Here is a 20406-nt window from a genome sequence, read left to right as displayed (position 1 = left end):
GTTGTTCGACCAGACCTGAGAAATCAATAGTACCATCTTGTCAAATAGAATTATAGCTAGGTACTGGAAAAACTGGCGGTTTCAATGACCACTAGGATAGACTCCACGATTCTCTATGTACTCGGGCAACTATCACTTGACCATTGGCTACCGACTCGGGACACCTGTTTACTGCGATTCTTATGATTCGATACTTCTTTTGTTGAGTGTTTGCCATTGGCTCAGAGTTCTTCAGGTAAATTGCGGTCAAATCACTGAAGCAGCATTAAGATAAACGAGTTTGGATTCCAGCCTGTCTCGAAAGGAATCCGCGAATTTTTCCTGTCTCTAATTATAGCTATTTTTAAAAAACGGGAAAACTTTATACAGTTTTTCCTTAAAATGAAAACGTTATATATAATCACTCTCACCGTTATTTTTTAAAAATTCTACGTTGAATTTGGTATCCGAATTTTGTATTATCAGATTATTTTCAGCATGGGAACACACCAATTATTTTCTCGTTACTGAGGTTAAAGGTTTATACATCACTGACAATTATTTAAAGATTCCCCCACAATTTTTTTTAAAATAAATTATGCGTGTCTAACACTATTCTTATTAGATAACGTCTATAAAATAACTTGTTAATTTTTTTTATTATTTTCTTGTACGTATACGTGCATAATTTTTACTAGAAAAATTTTTTTTTTTTAACAACTCAACTAGGTCTGCAGTATGTTTAGTTTACCATCGTTTACACTTCAAAGCAAAATTAATGGCTTTCTGTAATTTTCAAGTGTAGTAATTCCATTATCATGGTATTACTTTTTAAGTTGTAGTTAAATCTCTAAACAAAGAAATAGATTGTCAGTATTATTGTAACAGAAATGTACCATCCGACTCTAAATATTTTGTTTATATTTACTTATATGGATTTACAAATATTTTAATTCAAATGTTACTATTATAATGTAATATCAAATATTAAAAAATTTTGACAACAGTTTTTTAAAACAATTACTTATAAAAAATTATAATAAATTAAAAGGGAAAGCCGTTCATTCATGGAAATTACGCTGTGGAAATAAACTATTCATTATATTTACGACAGTCGAAACCATGGTGATGCCACTGTTACATTTTTTGCTCCCTACAACTTGACAGGATGTCAATATAACAAATGGAAAAGCCGTGAATTTGTTGAAAGAGGATGGGGGGGGAGGGGGTAGAAGAATTTGAGCACGTGCATGGAAGAGATAACGTCAATAGCGTTTCGACATTGTAAACGTTATGAATAATTATTGTCGCAGAGTGATTAAATGGAAAGAGGCTCCTTCTTACATTATGATTTATTATAGAACCGAACCCTATTGCGACCTCAAAATAAATACCTTTTTGTGCATGTAAGCTTTATTTTTTTAAATACAACCTTTTAATACTCCGTATTAAAATTGGCGATCGTTACCAATGCACAATTATATACATAGCAAAGCATTAATTTGAAGTTAGAAGCCCAATGCATAAGGGTTGCACGATTTGTAGCCGAAGCTGAATCCCTCAATTCAGAGTGGTAAATACGTTTAACATCGAGCACAAAGCATGAATTTTAATAACATAAGTTGTAAAAAAACATTTTCAGCTTACATATTACATATTTGAAACTCTTAAAGCTATTAAGTGACAGGCTGAACATATTGCTGGCTGTCAGAAAATTTGTAGAGCATGGGAAAAGTATCAATGACGAACTGCACTAGTAACTATGTAAAAAAAACACATTTTAAATGTTTTTTTTCGGTCCAAAGTTTAATTAATACATTACAAACGTATATAAATCTTATTTCATTTTACAAGCGCTGAAAATTCTGAAATCATACGTAAAATTGCAAAAGGCTCTAAAAAAAGGTTTGTAGCATATCTTGCAAAAATTTTATTTAACTATTAAGTGTTTTATAGCAATAATTACATTTTGCAGACACGGTTATTTAAAAAAAATATTTACAAAAATTAAAATTAATTAAAATTATTACATATATATAATTGTTTTGTACGAAAAACCTTTAGTTGGGCAAACGTTTAATTATTATTATTTATCTGTGATTTTGTTGTATAGATTTTGAATAAATACTACCTGGTGTACCTTTAACATGGTGCAACTTCCAGAAAATTTTTTATATAGTTTTTCGTTTCACGGTCCATAGACCCTAAAATTATCGTCAACTCTTAATTGTGTGTATATTTATAAATATTATCACATTTTTAGGAACACAAAACTCCCATAATTTTACACAAATCACTTCCAAACTGATTCATAAAATAAAGACATGGAAAATCTCGGTCGAGTTCGTTAATGGACAATATCAAACAAAAGAGGTAGAAATGGGGAAGGTTTTTGGAAAACAGAAAAATCGCAATAACTCTCATAATATGATGAATATCACATCCGTTTGAACGTATTTTAACTCGAGGGGTAATACCAAAAACTCTTGTCTAAATATATTTTTGATGCGACCAACCATAACTGAAAGGGTTGGCAAAAACTAGGGTTGGATGACAATAAAATTAATAACTCCCTTAGTAATTACAATATTAAAACCTTTTTGAATTGTTTTTAAAACTTTTAAATATTATCTAAAACGTTTACCTAAAACAATTTTTGATACAACCAGCCACTGCAATGGGTGGATAAAAAGAGTTTAATTTACGAAAATAAATTCATAACCCCCTTAGTAAGCACACCATCAAATCCGTTAAAATTAATTTAAATCTAATAACTTTTATCTAAAACTTTGGCTGGAACAATTTTTGATAAAAACGTATTATTACCGTAAAAACAAGGGTTAAAGTTTAAAAATTAAAATTCGTCAGTTTCTTAGTATGAAATCTGTTGGAATTTATTTAAAACCATCTTATCATCTTAAAACCTTGGAGCAAAGCAAATTTTTATACGACCTCGTTATTAATGCGAAGGATAAAAAAAATGGTTTTTGAAGGTCAAAAATGTTGAATAATTACCTTAACTTGCCCTAATATGTATGTAAATTATTTCTAACCTAGTTAATACTGGATGCATAGAGTTAAAAATATTCATAATATTTTCGCTGCATGGAAAATAGGCAAATATTTAATCGATCATTTGGAATAATATCATATACATTTAAGTTCTTAAAATGTTCCAGAATTTTATAGGATTTCCCAAAATATTTCCAGTAGAAATTTTTGCTTTGAAAACTACCTACGTCTGTAGGCTGTGTCGAAAATGTGTTTTTTTTTTTTTTTTTTTTTTTTTAAATCACAGTGGAACATTCGTAACAAAAATTTTATCTATTTTTTTAAGTTACGTAGCTATTGTAGTAGTCAAAACGGTTTTCTTGAAAATGGTCTTGTCACACGTTTCGACGTCGATCATTCACAGAGAAGCTGGTCTGCGGACCACTCGAAGCCACCTCCGTCGCTCACCGCACAATTGCTGCGGTTAATGGCGACGCCGCAATATAATTAGTGGATAGCCGCTTCCAGCAAACTTCAGCGCCCGCATCGCAGGCATTTTCGAAGGTAGTTTAACTGCTTGGGGACGCCGCAATTTGGGCGCGTCGCATCGGCTGTTGGGCGTGCCGGGTCCCTCGCTGTTGGAACGCTACATTCATTCATTCATTCGCCTTATTTTTACAATGGAGAAGTGAAGGCGTGGACACCACCTTGTCTTACACTTCACCACATATTATAGATATAATTAATTTTACAAATAAAAATAAACATTCGATAAAAACATAAAGTGATCATTTAAAAAAATACCAAGCTAAAAAAATAGCTCTCACTTAAATTACGGGGAAAATATATAATTAAAAAAAAAGTATATGCCCTTATACGTTGGTCAATTTCTTACATAGAAAAAAAGAATACAATACAAATATAAAAATTAATAAAAACAGGAAACAAGAACAACGCCTATAATTTATTATTATATATAAATATAAATCACAGTGTTTCTTTAAAAATTATTAAAAATTTAACCCTACTTATAAAGCTTATTAACTTGTCACACAAAACATAAATGCCAACACAACACACACACATACACACGCGTACCTGAGTTTTACAGATTTGTATTTAAATACTCTCGTTCAAAAAATTACTTAAATTTAAATATATTTTTTTACTTTTTAGTTCATATAATTAAAGCATGTTTATTAGCTTGTTTTTAAATAATTTCATTTAAAGATAACGTGAATAAGGTCACCAAAATTTACATGATAAAATTTTTTAACTTGAATTTACAAAGAACTTATATTACAAACTATCCAGCGATCTTCATAAATTTACTGCTATCTTCAAAAATATTTGGAAAAATGAGTTCACTTTAAAACATGAATTCAAAATAATATTCTTGGCATATTATGAAAACAACAAACAAAAATTTGTTAAGTCTACAGTACGAACGCTATTTTGTTAACGTGTGTGATTACCTTTGCTAAGAACGAAACATACAACTCGGAATTCGAAATAAGGCGTAGTTTCTACGAGCATCCAGTTATTTGAAATCATGAAGAACTCTTTTGTTTTTTTTTTAATTTACTATGTGTTACTATGTGTTTAACATGACACTAAGTCTTAAACAATTAGAGCCAACGAAACACAGCATGGTCGCTCATTTATTAATAATATTTTGTCTTCGGCTCTTTTTAACCGCAGCAATTATGCAATTGCTTTTGCTTCTTTGAGGATTTATGGTCCTAGCAAATGTTATACACGTTGATTTTTTTAAACTACTTATCTTCTGGTGCTAACATGAGGACAGTTTACCAGAAACACCACGAGAGGCAGCTGGAGTGGAAAAAGGCTTTCAGCCACCTCACTCGTGTATCCTACGAAACTATGATAGTTCAACCATCTTAGCAAACCGTCCCGGTGGCGGTGCTGCAGCTGTCCAAGTTTATTAACCCGAGCGTGGATAACTTTTCCTGCACAACTTCGCGGCTTTCCCTGTACGCAGGTACTTCGACATTTTCCCGATAGTTCCCTGACACGACGCTGACCTAGGGTGAACTCCGCCACCGCAGGAGTTAAGCAACTTCCACTTAAGTTAATAACCTGAAGCTATTACGTCGCGGCAAGTTGCCGGGCGGAACCTGAAAGCGCTCGTCATGTTACGCCACGTAACTGTTGGAAGCTGGTAATTATGTTAGCAATCGGACGCTTAGGTTTTTTTTTTAAAAAGATATGGCCAAATTTTAAAAAAAAATGCATTTATCTTCCACGCAAAACTCAAGGAAAAGCTGTTGATAATGCCTTGTTATATGTTTTGCTTGTTATTAGATTAAAAACTTTTGAGCTGAAATTCCCGTGTATTCTATAACCACAAATGAAAATAGATTACAGCATGTTTTCGAAAAACATTGCAGGGATTTACATTGACATTGATTTAGGAAAACGTGCGTTATTTTCTCCATGTGCTCCTGATTATTCATCTCAATATTTTGTTGGTTTTCTCCATGCGCTCCTGATTATAAATGAAAACATTTGGTTGGTTTCTCCAAGTTCTTCTGGTCATTCATGGCGACACTTCTTTTGGTTTTCTACGTGTGCTTCTGGTAATTTCTGAGAAAACTATTTCGGCATGAAAAAGTTTTCACCTAGTAGGACATGTAATTTTATTCAGAGTTACATTTAATTAGTGAATTACTGTTACTAATTTAACACTTACAATAATTTTACAAGGTGGAATTCAAACAAAAAAGGGTTCATTACTGTGTCGATTTCTATGTTTTATGATGGCTGAGAAACACTATCCTGCTCCTTGATGTCTAGCGAAGCCCTTTAGCGATCGTGAGTGAGCATACCGCATCTCACATAAAAACAGTGACTGTCTGTACATCACAGCATGTGGCGCCAACTGTCGCAAGAATCGGGACTACTTGCAACAAGTTATTTGCACGAGATGAATTTCTCTCGCTGCTGGATGGAGCAATCGTAACTAGTTTCAGCCTTGTAGACTCATAGTCGCGTAGCATTTGTTAAGCTATCTAATAAAAATATTATTTAAACAAATTCTAACTAACTTGATTTATCATTTATAAACTAAATACAATATAATCACAAAAACAGATCAAATATTTGTGTGCTTACGGAGAGCAGTTCGATCGTTACCAATACAACTGTACACAGACAATGAAACAACTGTTGCCACAGTTGCATTAGGAAAAAAAGGGGGGGGGGCAAACTAACAGAGTAATTTATATTATACTATTTATAAAAAAATTTCCAGGGCAGATTATTGGAATTATTTGTATTAAAATAATACACATTCATGTATATCGTAAAATATTAAAAAAAAAGCTTGTACTGTCTAAATTGCGTTGTATTAAAAATGAAATGACTCCAAATAATTATATTTATTTGCTGTGTAAGTTGAATCCAAAAAAACAATATTTGGAACAGAGGAATGAATATGTGGTTGCGATATTAGGCGTTGTGTCGTGTTTAGGTTTGGTTGATTAGGTTTGGAATAATATAAAATTATGGAAGTGGGGGCCGCCGAGACTAGTTCTTGCATCCCGGTGGAAACTATAAACTAAACTAGTTACGTCCCTGGTGTCTGGAACATCTTGTTTACTCATCGAGAAGTCCACAAATTATTACTGCGCTCTCCATCAGCGTATGAGAATTCGTCGTAGCGAGCATTCCCTTTCCTCAGGTGTCCTAGGAGACCTTCCGACCCTGCGTCGGTCCTACATATTACAGGGCCATTGGTCATTTACTTTGGAGGGGCATTTAATTTTTTTTTCGGAGTAACCTTGGCATGGGGCATGGACTAATCATTAGATAAAAAAGAAGTTTCAGCAATGTTTCTCTGGAAATTTTTAATAAATAAAATTTATAAAAAGATTTTTTTTTAAAACCAACGGGCAACTTAAATTCCAATGACGAATTAAGTAATTTATCTTAAGAAATATTGATAATTCTTTCGTAACAAATTAAAAACCTGCTTAGTTTAATAATACAAATGATAAAATTCTGGTGAGATCGCATCATTATGTGAGAGAGTGAAAATCTTTGAAATCAAGTAAACCCAAATTCAAATCGAAAATGGGGGCAGACCAGCACTTTTTGATCACACGCAAATTCCAATGATTTTTTATTTTTTTTTTGCTTCTTGTCTACATTCATCAGAGAAAAACTATACGAACAAGAATAAAAGAAAAATGGAAAAGGCCGTCGCATTTTTTTTCCCCTTAACTTAACTTAGAGTAAGTGTATTGGTTTTTGGGAGGGGTGCTGGGTTGGGGAAGACTCCCAGGCCGAAGCCTACGCCCCCCCCGCGGGTCCCTGGAGCGACGCGCGAGACGGCAATGGCCGCCCGCGGACACCCCCCCCCCTGCTCCCCGCCACGCACAATGGACCGCCCGTGAGTCGTCGCCGCCAACTCGCCGCGGTTATTAAAACACTTCCAGCGGCGAAGGCGTCAGGGAGTTAACCCGAGGCCCCGGGTGTGAAATTTCGCGAGACGTGAACTTGGCGGCTCGGTGCGGAAGTTACCCCACCTCCCCCCCTCCTAGTGGGGGCTGGAGGCGTGAGTAGTCTTCAGGGGAGGCAGGAGCACCCGAAGAGATTGAGCTGCGAGACACCCCTCGGAGCAGGAGAGGAAGACGTCTCGCAACGATCCCCTCCCTTCCTTGCGCTTCGCCTCATTTCGGGACCACCCCTTACCAACCCTCCTTGAATTAAATGGGTAATTAATTTCTCCACGTCCCCCCCCCCCCCTCATCCCTCCGGCTCCTTCTTCCTTTCCCCGACCAACCCCCTCGCTGATCCTTTCACCCCCGCCAGCCCCCTTGGCGACGATCCATCAAGATGGCGCGTGATGCAAGGAAGACCACGTCGCGTTGCGTCGCGTCGCGTCGCGTCGCGTCGTCGCCAGTCGACGCTCCGGTCCAGACACACCTCTGTTCAGTGGCGGATCCAAGTGGGGGGCACCAGGGGCAAGTGCCCCCCCCCCCTCCCCCCCGAAAAACCAGTTGTCTGCTACATTAATATTGCCGACAAAAATGATAGTTTCTGAAACCAATAAAATATTTTAATATTATTAATGAATTTCTTGTAGAATCATAAAATCTGGTGGTTGGTTGTTATGTGTAGTATGAGTAGTTTAAATACAAATAAAGTAATTTTAAGAAATTTTTTTCTCTGGCTATTCTGAAATCCTAGAATGCCCCCCCTCCGAGGTTAACCTCTGGATCCGCCCACTGCCTCTGTTCCGCGGGTGTTTGATGTTGCGACCCGCGGAGATCGTTATGCCAGCAAACACCGGTTTGCATGTTTCAAAACAACACTGAGGTTAAACCTTTTTCACATATTACAGAATCACACTCATTAGAACTGCTGTTAACGTTTTTTTTGTCAAAGTTATGTTTAAATAAGGAAAAAACATTGTGAATAGTCTGTTTTTTTTAGTGAAATGAGCACAATCATTTAACCAACCACTTATTAATATATATATATATATAATAGCGAGTAATCGCAAGCTATCTTTATCACTTTTCACTAACTCTTCGCTGTTTCACCAAACTTGAGTTTATTTTTTATGCTTATTAAATTTTTTTTGATGAATTTGATATTTCAAAACTGAGATTAATTGTTATTGTATGAATCCGTTACTCAGCGGTGTGAGCTAAAATAAACAAACGGTTACTGGATAAACACGATGGAATTTTTAAGATAAAATTTTGGATTAATATTTTTCTGACCTTGAAAGAATAACCGAAAAAATTAGCTTATATGTGGTAAGGAAATTTGCTGCAATACACAAAATGGAATGCTAAAATATAATGAGTCTGAAAAATCAATTGGAAAAAAAGGCCGCCATTAGTTCACGACGAAAATAAAGTTTAAAACAGTGCTTCCCAAGGTTGACTCACTACTTTAAGGCTAGATCTGAGCAACACGTTTATTGCAAATAATAGAGAGATCCATATGGATCTCTTAGTGTATAAATAATGTTTAATTACACATCCAATAGAAGCTTTCACAGGGGAGGGGTCTAAGGGGTAGATGGTGAGAAACATTCCACACACAAGAGGGAAAAAAAATGAAAGCAAATAGCGGGAAAAATGGTTCTATCCTCTTCCTGAAACCATTCACCCCTCAAATAAAAACGGCTGAGATAATAAATACAATTCTATGTGTTGTACTATAAACAGTGTTTGGTTACAACTTAACGTGACTGTCAATTGTTGGGGAACGAGATACACTGCTGATTATTTTAATAACTCTCAAGTAGAGACAATTTACATAACATAATTGTATACATTTCAGTTTCCCGAAAATTTTTTTGGCGGGGTCCGTAAGTCCACGTGAATATGTGAAACATATGGAATATATGGAAGATGAATTTATTTGGCAATTCAAACCTAGATTCTTAAGTAGGATATATCGTAAGAGGTATAACGGCAGAGAGAAAAAGAGAGAAATGTCAATTTTCTAAAAAAATGTAAATGAACAAAATTATTACATTCTTTAAATTAACTACTCAGGATATCAATAATTAATGATCAATCAATAATAATTCATGAACAATAAATCTCACTCACTGTTGAAATACACCATAAAGAAAAACTGCGCGTATTACTGTTTCTTCAAAGAATTCTGCAATTTTGAACACGCCAAATCTCTAAGAAATATTAAATTCATTACAGGTAGCGCTATATACGCGGGTAATGCAGGGACTGTCTCAATAGCGCTCTCTACGCCGCTGGTCGAAAAAAATATAAAATTCAAGGCACTCAGAGTTGACTTTAAGATACCTATATCTATTTTCTGAAAACATTGTATGCGCACACTCTCTGTCTTATTCTTTCGTTCATGAATCTTTCTAGCTTCTATTTTTTTTGAGTGTGGGACGAATCATCGCACAAATAGGAGAACGAAAACGAGCCCAGCAACGTATATATCATAGTGCTCTCTGTATATATATATTTGGCCAAGGGCCTATTCTGTGTCCTTTTCACAAAAATGTTTCGTGAAAAAGTTGCATTAAAGTTCGCCGTTCTACATGAACATTGTGTTTATGTTTTATGAAATATTAGGGTTATATTGTTGCATAGTTACACTATACTAAATCAATATTAAATTGAATTTGATATTTTTATTGGATATTAAATTATTTTATATGATAAACACTTATTATGACAAGCCATTAATTACATATATACAATACATAATGTATGCACCTAAGCTATAGTTGTAACGTACATAATATCACACGTATACTAGCATAAATACATGTGAAGGTACATACATAGGGACACCTGTATTTCGCGATTTAATTTCATGTCAATGTATTTCACAAAACACTGTAGCTTTTTCTAAGAGTCATGGCAAATTGTGAGGATGCAGCAGTACGGTGACCACATTCTCATTGGCCCCGTCAAGAGCGGGACGACACCTCTCACCGACCTCAGCCAACAACCACAGGAGAAAATCTACAGTATTTTGTGGAAATACCTTGACGCGAAATGTATTCGCGAAATACAGGTGTCCCTACGTACCTATATCATATCACTAGAGACTGGAAAAAATACGCGCTTTCGATGACCTCTAGGATAGACTCCACAACCCTGTACATACTCAGTCAAATGCCACTTGCAGATTGGCTATTGACTCGTGACACTTGTCAACTGGGACACTTGCGTTTCGATACTTTTTTGGTTGAAGTTTTCCCATTGGCTAAAAGTCCTTCAGATAAACTGTAAGCCAATCACAGAAGCAATATAAATGCACAGTTGTTTGGATTCTAGCATAACGTGAAAGGAACCTCCCTTAAGTTCACTCCCATTTTTGTTAGGAGGGCTCGCAATCACTTCGGTTGTGCGAGACTGACTTCAGCGTGGAGGGGCTGTTGTCAAAAAAAATAAAAAATTGTGAAATGATTCCGCGAATTTTTCCGGTCTCTACATATCACACGTATACTAGCATAAATACACGTGAAGGCACATACATAGAGACCTGCAAAATTCGCGAATTCATTCGGTAATAGGCTAGAATTCAAACACATATACCTCTTAGATAATTTTGCTATTGGCTTACTGTTCATCTGGACGAATCTCAACCAGTTATAAACCCTCAACCAAAGAAGGATCAAATGACAGACAAAACCAGCTGAGACGACTTACAAGTCGGCAGCCAATGAACTTGCGTTATTTGTTCGAGTTTACAGGGATAAGTACAGTCTATCCTGAAGGCAAACGAAAACCGCGAATTTTGCAGGTCCCTATACATACACCATCTTTAGAGCAAGAACAAAAATTAACTCGGGAATAAAAAAATGTTTTTTTTCCCGCGACGTGTTCCGGGACAGGCCGGCCGGACCCGCCCTTCAACTGCACGCTGCTGAACCAGACGACGCAGTCGCTCGAGGTGGACTGCCTGGAGGGCTTCGACGGCGGGCAGCCGCAGCTGTTCCTGCTCGAGGCGAGCGACGCGGCGACGGGCGCCCGGCGCGCCAACCTGACGGCGTCTCAGCCGCAGTTCTCCGTGGCGGGGCTGGGGCCCGGGTCGGTGCTGCGCATCGCCGTGTACGCCTTCAACGCCAAGGGCCGCAGCGACGCCGTGCAGCTGGAGGGCTTCACGCTCAAGGTCGCCGAGAAGCAGACCGGTGAGCCGCTAACCCCCTCCCGCGTGGTGCGCGCTATTTTGTCAAATAAAACATTTTCAAATAGGCAAAAAATATATATATTATGATTCAACTTATTAATTTTTTTACGCAATTACGTAGAATAATTGTGCTTAACCAATCACTTGTTTGAAATTATAAATACCTATAATAGCGAGTAATCGCAAGAGCTATCTCATTCGCTTTTCACCAACTCTCTTCTTCGCCGTTTTCTCGAGGTTAAGGGGGATTTTTTTTTTTTTTCGCAAGACGAGAGAGCCCAAAACGCCCGATCGTGCATCTTCGTTTTTTTTTTTTGTTCATTGTAAATGAATATTGCGGTGTTGATAAAAGGATACCGATGGTCAATCAGGTTAGGTTGGCTACATTATAAATACTTTAAAAAAAACATTGTGGACGGTTGATTTGGTTAGGATGGCTACATAAAAGATACGGAAAAAAAAGCATGAGCGTTCCGCAATGGCACGGAAACGGAGACGTATCTCACGGAACAGAGTTTTTACAATAATGGCGCGCATACGGAGACGCACCCGTACGGATCACCTCGGCAATGCTGAGCTCTGCCGTTTACGTTGCTTCGTGCAACCAATAGAAGCCGAGTACTTGACTGCGGTGGTGGCCATGTTCACTTATGTTCCAAATACGTTAAAAATGGTTTCTAACATAAGAATATCCAATGTTGTAGTATTACTTTGACATATTTTTACTATAAATGAACATTCAGACCTTTTCGCTCAATTGATTACTTCGCAGCAACATCGTCAACACGTAAGGTTTCTCGAACAGTGGATTTTTTTTTTAGCCGCGTCAAAAGTGAAACAAACCGGCCAACCAGAAGGAAATAAACCCCCTTATTGGCCCACAGCTGCAGCCAATCAGGAAAACACTCGCCTCTAAGGTGAAAGTGTTCAAACGCAAGAGGACTGCAAAGACTCACGGAAGGAGAAAGTTGGCGCCGATGATGGCGAATGCACTTTTGACCGAAACGTTGGTGAGCTCTTCACTTCAGACGCGGCTAAAACTCAAGCCATGAAACCTCAAGACAATGGCTGGAATACTTATCCTCACACGTGAAGAGTGTTCATCGTAATGTGTGAATCCGTGAAATTTTGCGTCTTTAATCTCACATGCCATTATGAATTTTTTTCCCTTCATTTTATCGTCATTTCTATTATTGCAGGGCTAAAACTAAAATTTTAGCACATCACCTCCCGTGCATTTGTTGTTCTCTCACAAAAAATTCTCAACCATGAGCGTGCGCAGAATTTACCTGTTTGTGTTGGGTGGAAGGGGTGGATAGAATCACTTTGAAAACTGTTTGCTTTCAATTTATTTTCCTTTTTGTTGTTTTGCATGATAGATGTCTATTTAAAACAGTTCTTTGGGCGATAGGGAGATTCCCCCCCCCCCCAACCACGCACCCCACATGCGTACAGACCTGTTTTCAACGTTTATTCACTCACTCTCCACGAGCAAATTTTCCGTAAGGATTATCATCATTTAATTATCATCTTTTTTTTCAATTTCATTATATCACACTTCGTAAATGTATATGTTGAAAAAATTCGTAACAGAACAAGGTGGAGTGTTAAAAAGTTTATGAAATTGTCGCTAATTTACGAACGACTGTAATTAAGCTGTTCGGAAGAAAATTAAAACAAAATATTTAATTGTTAATATTTTTGTAGGTATTTTGAAAATCCAAAAAGAATCTTCATAACAGAAATTTGATGATGTGAGCTGACATCTATCTCCAACTGAACCTCCGATGCAGAGGTCGGCCAATCGGTTTTAGCGCGAGGAGCCTTAAAAGTCAATCACGAGATTACAAGACCGGCCCGCCAGTGTCGCCGACGTTGTGGCGAGGTGGTGACAAAAAAAATCCAAAAACACACGATGAAAATTAGATCAAAATATTAGGAGTTACTATGTTTATTTATATATATATAGTTCCGATTTCACTGCGGGTTTGTAAAGGATAGCCCAATTAAAGATTTTTATCACTCACAGTTTTATTTATTGCCACTATTTACATCACTTACAAAAATCTTCTAAAATTGCAAATAATTAATTACACTTAAAGAAAGGTCTATTCCCCAGTCACTCATTCCACACACCTTGCTGGGCCGCACCTCTGGCGCAACTCTCGCCGCAGCACCCCTCGTGTTCCTCCGTCGCAGGACTCCGTCGCAGCACTCCGCCGCCGCCGTCACACTTCCCCTTCGCCGAGGTCCGCTCGACGCCTCGCTCGGAACTTCGCTCGGAACAGAACTCTTCGCCGTGGAACCTTCATCCAGGGATATTCGCCGCTCTATCGCCCGAAAACTCCGCCGCGGGAGATCTCCCGACTTCACTCCGAACTCTCCTGACTCCTGATCGGCGTCCACGGGCGCATATATAGGCCCCCGGCGCAATTCCAGAACTCACGAGAGCGGTCGGGGCCCGTCGCGTCCCGACGGCAGAAATCTCTCGAAAACACGTGTCGGCGGCTCGCGCAACTCCCACCTGTCCGGTGTCAGTTACGTGTCAAAGGCAGGGCGCCGCGCGGGGAGTGCGGAGGGCTGGAGGAAGATAAAGCGGTGACCCAGGTGCGCACGGTACATCTCATGTTACGGCGTGCACCTGCGCGTGACGCGGCCTTGCTAACTTTCGTAACATTATATTAAAAAATCCAAAACGAATCTTTTTAATACAAGTTTGATGACGTGAGCTGACATCAAAGCTGCGCGTGGCCGCCATGTGGCGCAGGCACGCCGGTCCCCTTCGAGCTGCGGCCCGTGCTGGGCTACCTGATCGGCGTGGCGTCGCTGCTGCTGGTGGCGGTGCTGGTGGCGGCGGGGGCGCTGTGGCTGCGCGCGCAGCACAAGGCCGGCTCGCCGCGCCGCCCGCTGCACCTCGCCGTCAAGGAGAAGGCCCTGCCGCTGCGCTCCGACGTCGAGGACCTGTGCGACAAGGACGACCGCAACCCGGACGTCGTGCCGTGCAACAAGGGTGAGCCGTCGTCCGTGTACCTTACGAACCTCTCGCCACCTGCACCCGGGCTTTGAATATATATACTGTATAGAAGTCGCGAGTGGATAGGATTTACTCTACGTTTTTCAGGAGCGTATGATGAGCAGCTTGGGAACTTCACCGCTGCAGTGCACTGCCGTAACGCCCTGTATCGTCTTAGTTGTTATTTATACGTTAGAGGGCAGCACTGTCGCTCGCTGTCATTCCCCGCACCCACCATCAAGTCGATGCCCTAGAGATGGTGGCGATTGCGGCGGTGAATTAACCAACTACCTCAAAACCGTATTAGAAATTTTAACCTGGGCTGGCGACTTCTATACAGTATATATATTCAAAGACCCGGGTCATTGCTAGAGACCGGAAAAATTCGCGGATTCATTTCACGATAGCTTAAAACACACGAATAGTTATACCTCAGTGCTGCCTCTGCTATTTGGCTCACAACTCACCTGGATGACCCTGGGCCAGTGAGAAACACCCAACCGAAGCTGTGTCGAATCACAGGCCGCTACGTCGGGACACCTTCACAAGACAGCAGCCAACGAGAGGGTGGCATTATTTGACCGAGTGTACGTAGAACTGTAGAGTTCATCCTAGGAGGTCATTGAACCCGGCGAATTTTTCCGGTCCCTAGTTTTTTTGATAGAGACCTGCAAAATTCGCTGTTTCGACGGCCTTCAGGATGGACTGACTGCACGTACCCCCTTGTACGCTCGGGAAAATAACGCAAGTTCATTTGGCTGCCGACTTTTAAGTCGTCTCAGCTGGTTTGTCTGTGATTCGATCGATCCTTCTTTGGTCGAGGGTTTATAACTGGTTTAGATTCGTCCAGATGAACAGTAAGCCAACAGCAAAATTATCTAAGAGGTATATGTGTTTGAATTCTAGCCTATCACCGAATGAATCCGCGAATTATACAGGTCTATAGTTATTGGTGCCCGTGAAGACGAGCAGAAGTGCAGCATACATAAAACCCCGTGCATAGTCAGAAGAAGCTTGGCTTCTGGGTTGTAGCCGCGTCCTTGACGAATAATTCCACTGACGTTTTCCGGGTCGAAATTCCAGTCGCCATCATCAGGGAGCAGTTACCTACTCTGTAACTGCTCCCTGATGATGGCGACTGTGCACTGTCGACCCGGAAACCTTCGGTGAATTTATTCGCCGACGACGCGGCTACAACCCGGAAGCCAAGCCACTTCAGACAATGGCCGTGAAAGACCTGCGAACGTTATTGGTGTTTGAATGTGTTGCAAAACGAGGTCACATATTTTACCTCTTTATCACAGTAAAACGTGACATTGTGCTGACTTCACGAAGGTGAAGCAATTCGAATGATTACGTCATACGCCGTTCTATCTCATTGTATAAACCGGTGTGGAATTAAATTTTGCGGTCGATTAGGATAGGTTAGCTACATTATAAATACTTTAAAACATTGTGGATGATTGGTTATATTACGTAAGTATAGCTACATTAAAAATACTGTAAAATCATTTTGTGGTTGCTTAGCAATTAACTTTTTAATACGTAGCTATCCAGCGCTAGGAAACCGTTTACATGATTTCACAGTATCTTTAATGTAGCTATCCTAACCAAAACAGCCGTCCAAAATTTTTTAAAGTATTTATAATGTAGCTAACCTAACCTAATTTATCATTAGTTATGAGTTACAATGAACAAATAAATACCCAAAGATGCACGATCGGGAGTTTGGCTCTCTCGACTGTGAAAAGATGGCTTCCCAGGAGCTTCTAGCCGGGCAACAGGGTTGCTGCCAGGGGTTGCACTTAGTTCTTGGCGCCCGGTGTACGGTGCGAGCAGTCTCGTGGAAGATTATTGCAAGTCGACGAGCAGACGTGCAGCGCAGCATAAACCCGTAATACAGTCAAAAGTAGCTTGGCTTCTGGTCTGCGGCCGGTTCATTGTCGAATAATTCACCAAAGTTTACGGTCGACATTGCAGTAGGCATCATCAGGGAGCAGTTACCTACAGTCGTCGGTGGTCGTAGTTCCATTACCCCAGCATAACTCTTACTTACGAGTTTTAACCTTGGAACCTTGGGAAATTCCCGTTGCCTTGAAGAATTCTTTTTTTTTTTTTTTTTTAACACTCAGTCATCTTGACTACGAGCCACTGTCGCTCGTAGCGGCCTGCGAACTGTCGCGACAGCTTGTTTATGTGATCCACGACCTGCAGTAGGTAACTGCTCCCTGATAATGGCGACTGGAATGTCGACCGAAACCTTCGGTGAATTATTCGCCATGGACGCGGCTACAACCCAGAAGCCAAGCTACTTCAGACAACGGGCCGTGAAATCCTGCGAACATTATCCGTATATGGTCAACATTAGAGGGGCATAAAAGACGTATTGTTGTGCGCGAATTAAAACTTTGTGATAGTTTAATTACCCTGGAATATGGTAAAAAGTAATCAAAAGTCCTAAAATACCGAAGAAAAAAGGCTTTCCAATGATTATATATTACATATTTTCCTTCTCATTTCCCAAGAGGTTTGTAGCACAGAGGCAGAGCGTGCGCTTGGAAATAAAACTTTAACATAATAATGTTGAATAATCTCAATGACGTGCAAGTTTTTTTTGTAGGAGGTATTTAAAAACTGATTTAAGTTGTTTAAGTAAAGACACATATAGAAACATATAGGTCCACTTAATGTTATAATGTGTTTTAAAATGTTTCGGGTTAAAATTTTAATACCTTATGTCATAGAAGTAGGTAAACTTAAAAGTAATAACTGTTGTAAATTTTAACAAAATGGGCAGTATTTTAGCAAGAATTGCTTGTGGAAAATCAGGCTCAAAGCCGTTTCTAATAGTTAAGGATTTCCTATTGTTTCGTGCTGCTAATTGCTATCTGCGTTTGAGCAAAGATCACGATTAAGGAAGCTATTACTAGTGGTGGGCGCAGAAAGTATGTGCGTTATTGGCACCCAGAATTTTTTTCGATTCTAAAAGAGGCTATTTTAATTATCATGCTCGGCAATATTTTAAAGAATTCTACGTTAAATTTCGTATCCGATTTTCGTATTATACAGTTTATTTCCAACGTGAACAACATGAAAACACATTAATTTTCTCGTTACCGACTATAGAAGTTTACACCTAACTGGTGAATATTGAAAGCCTCGATCACTTTTTTTTATTTGCTTCATTAGTGTCTATTTTAAATTTTACTGAGTGGATGCGTATAGAGCTCTTGTTTAGCTAGCTCAAGCTGCTTTTCTCTTGGAGGGATTGGTGTGTGTGATTTTCGGCAGATAAAATAAAGCAGCGGTAAGTTTGCTCCCAAGTTCAGCGCCTCTTGCGAGCCTGATTGCGGAATAGTTCAGAAAGCCACTTAACGAAACTTTGCGGGAGCAAATGACGAAGTCCTGATTGCAAACAAAATTGCTCTGTCGAATAGTCTGAGACATTCAAACATATGTCGGCTTTGAAATTCGCTCCTGAGAAACTTAAGAGCGAAGTCATGTTTATGTGTTCGTATAATTAGGTTGAAATAGAGCATTTTAATTAGATATGTTAGTTAAAACGTGTATGGATCAATGAAATCGTCAATGATTTAATATTATCTGGCTATCCCAATGTAATGTCAATTATTATTAAAGACTTTAATTGTATTAATAAAAAGTATATATGTATAAAATAATTTATGTACACTACGTGCATTAACGGTTATCTCCTATATAAAATACTAGACTATAAAGTCTACATAGCGATAATCATACACTTAAAAATACATCCAGTTTCAGAAAGACACTGCCATAATTTAAACTAGGCTGCCTTATAAATATTTCTTATCTTTACTAGGCATAATTTTTTAATCGAAAAGCAATAATTTTGGGGGGAATTTGGGGGGGGGGGGCTGTTGATACTTATAATATAACTGACAATTTTTTTTTGTTTCTTTAATCGTGTAAAAGTTTACTCTCCGTTACAATAATGAATGCTGGGTTTCACAGTTTTGTTTATTTATTCAATAATGTTAAGGTTGTTATCATTAAGACTATAATGATCTTGAAATCTTGTAAGTACTGTAGGGTCACTGTCAAAGTGTCAATCAATAACCGTGCTTATATTAGTCCTTCTATGTTATGAGTATTCCTCTGCTACTTGGGAAAACAATAACCGCACTTTGCGTAAACTCACTATTGGAGTGATAAAGTGAAACCTAGAAATAATGTTCCATTTAAGTTACTTAAAAATTGAATCCTTTTCTAATGTTATAAAAGAGCAATATTTGAGTAATCAAAAAAGTTAAGAATGGATCGTTATAACTTTTACTTATGTAATTAATTTTCCGAATCTGTGGCTTAGTTAACTGGAGAGATCTGTTAAATAGGCGTTATTTTCGCTGCTGGTTGGACGCTACAAGTGTATGCATTATTGCATAATTAAGTCGATGTGTACGTTTATTGGCTGCTGCCTCATTTCACATAATTTCTGGATCGAAAATGTAATGACCCGGAGATTTCGCTGATTCATTTCAGGTCATGCTAAAATTAGCAGTGCTATGTATTCTCTTTCTACATTTGCCTTTCTATTGGTTGATTTCTTACTGCGGAAAATTTCCTTACGGGTAGGTCGACGTGATTCTATCACTATTCTGCTAGTTGACTGGCGCACAGTAGCTTAGAGTAATGAAGAAACAATTGTGATCTAATTAATATCAGTGAAAATGTATACATGTTTGCAGTCTACCTTGCAACCAAATTTCTACGAAATTTACTCGGGTTTCTAAACAAAAATCTTTATAGGGGGTTGTCTTTGGCTTAATCTTCAGAGTTTTTACTCAACGACAAGTGACATTCAAGTGTTATAATATTCAATCTAGACATTTCCAAAAAATAAAACTACGCATATTGTGCAGATCTCAAACAGAGAGCATAGGTTGTTTGGTTAACATCATTTTCTCTACCTAATTTTGCAAAAGATTCCTTAAGAAACCAGTAGCCAAGAAACAGATAATAATACTCAAGAAAGATATTGAAACTTCGTACAACACAGGGATATGGTTATTTTTACATATACGTTTTTCTCACAAAAAATGGGAAATTTTTTAATATTTTCATTGATGTTTCATTCAAGCATAATTGTTTTAAAACCATAGACAAGAAAATCGAATAATAAATAATTGGATTTTTTTTGCTTTCTAATGAACGCAGTAAATCTTGAAAAACTATTCAGGGAACGGTTTACAAAGAACTAACTATGGGAGGTACAGGGACAACACAAAGAATAAAGTCCCGGGTAAGAATCCAAACCCAGTATCCGTAACACTATTATGCAGTGATACAGTTGTTACGAAAATGTAGAAATTTACAAATATCTGTAATTTTACATAAATATATCTGTTTAATTTACAGAAATAAATACAGTGTAAGCTTTCGAAATAAAAAAAAACGGAAGCGCGTATTTAATTTTAAAAGTGTTGAGACCAACACAAACATACCGTTTTTAATAAGCGGGATGTAAATGTAATTGTTAAGTTCGTCGCTCGAAGCGTCGACGAAGCAGTGGCGAGTGACAGGGTTTGCTGAAAGGGGGGTCCGAGCGGTCGTGTTCCGTTGCGCAACGCGACCGGAGCCCGCGGGCCGAATCTGCGCACGACGCGCACCAGGGCGCACCATTGTGGCGTTCCGCAAACCCCTCACTCACCTGTCACACACACACACAAACACACACACACACATTCACTCTTTCTCTCTCTGACTCACCTCCCCTGGCGCATTCA

General features: G+C 38.7%; 1 protein-coding gene across 1 annotated transcript in view; it reads left to right on the top strand.

Annotated features, from left to right (window-relative positions):
- LOC134536344 (nephrin-like) overlaps positions 1-20406 on the top strand; it is a 680062-nt gene that overhangs the window by 642017 nt on the left and 17639 nt on the right. The window contains exons 11-12 of the mRNA XM_063376096.1: positions 11333-11629; positions 14396-14638. Coding sequence (XP_063232166.1) covers positions 11333-11629; positions 14396-14638 — 540 coding nt within the window. The remainder of the gene's footprint in view (positions 1-11332; positions 11630-14395; positions 14639-20406) is intronic.

The sequence above is a fragment of the Bacillus rossius genome, chromosome 10 (genome assembly GCF_032445375.1).
Source record: "Bacillus rossius redtenbacheri isolate Brsri chromosome 10, Brsri_v3, whole genome shotgun sequence".
NCBI lineage: Eukaryota > Metazoa > Arthropoda > Insecta > Phasmatodea > Bacillidae > Bacillus > Bacillus rossius.
The sequence above is the reverse complement of the archived record's forward strand: the minus strand, read 5'-3'. Positions and strand labels throughout refer to the sequence as shown.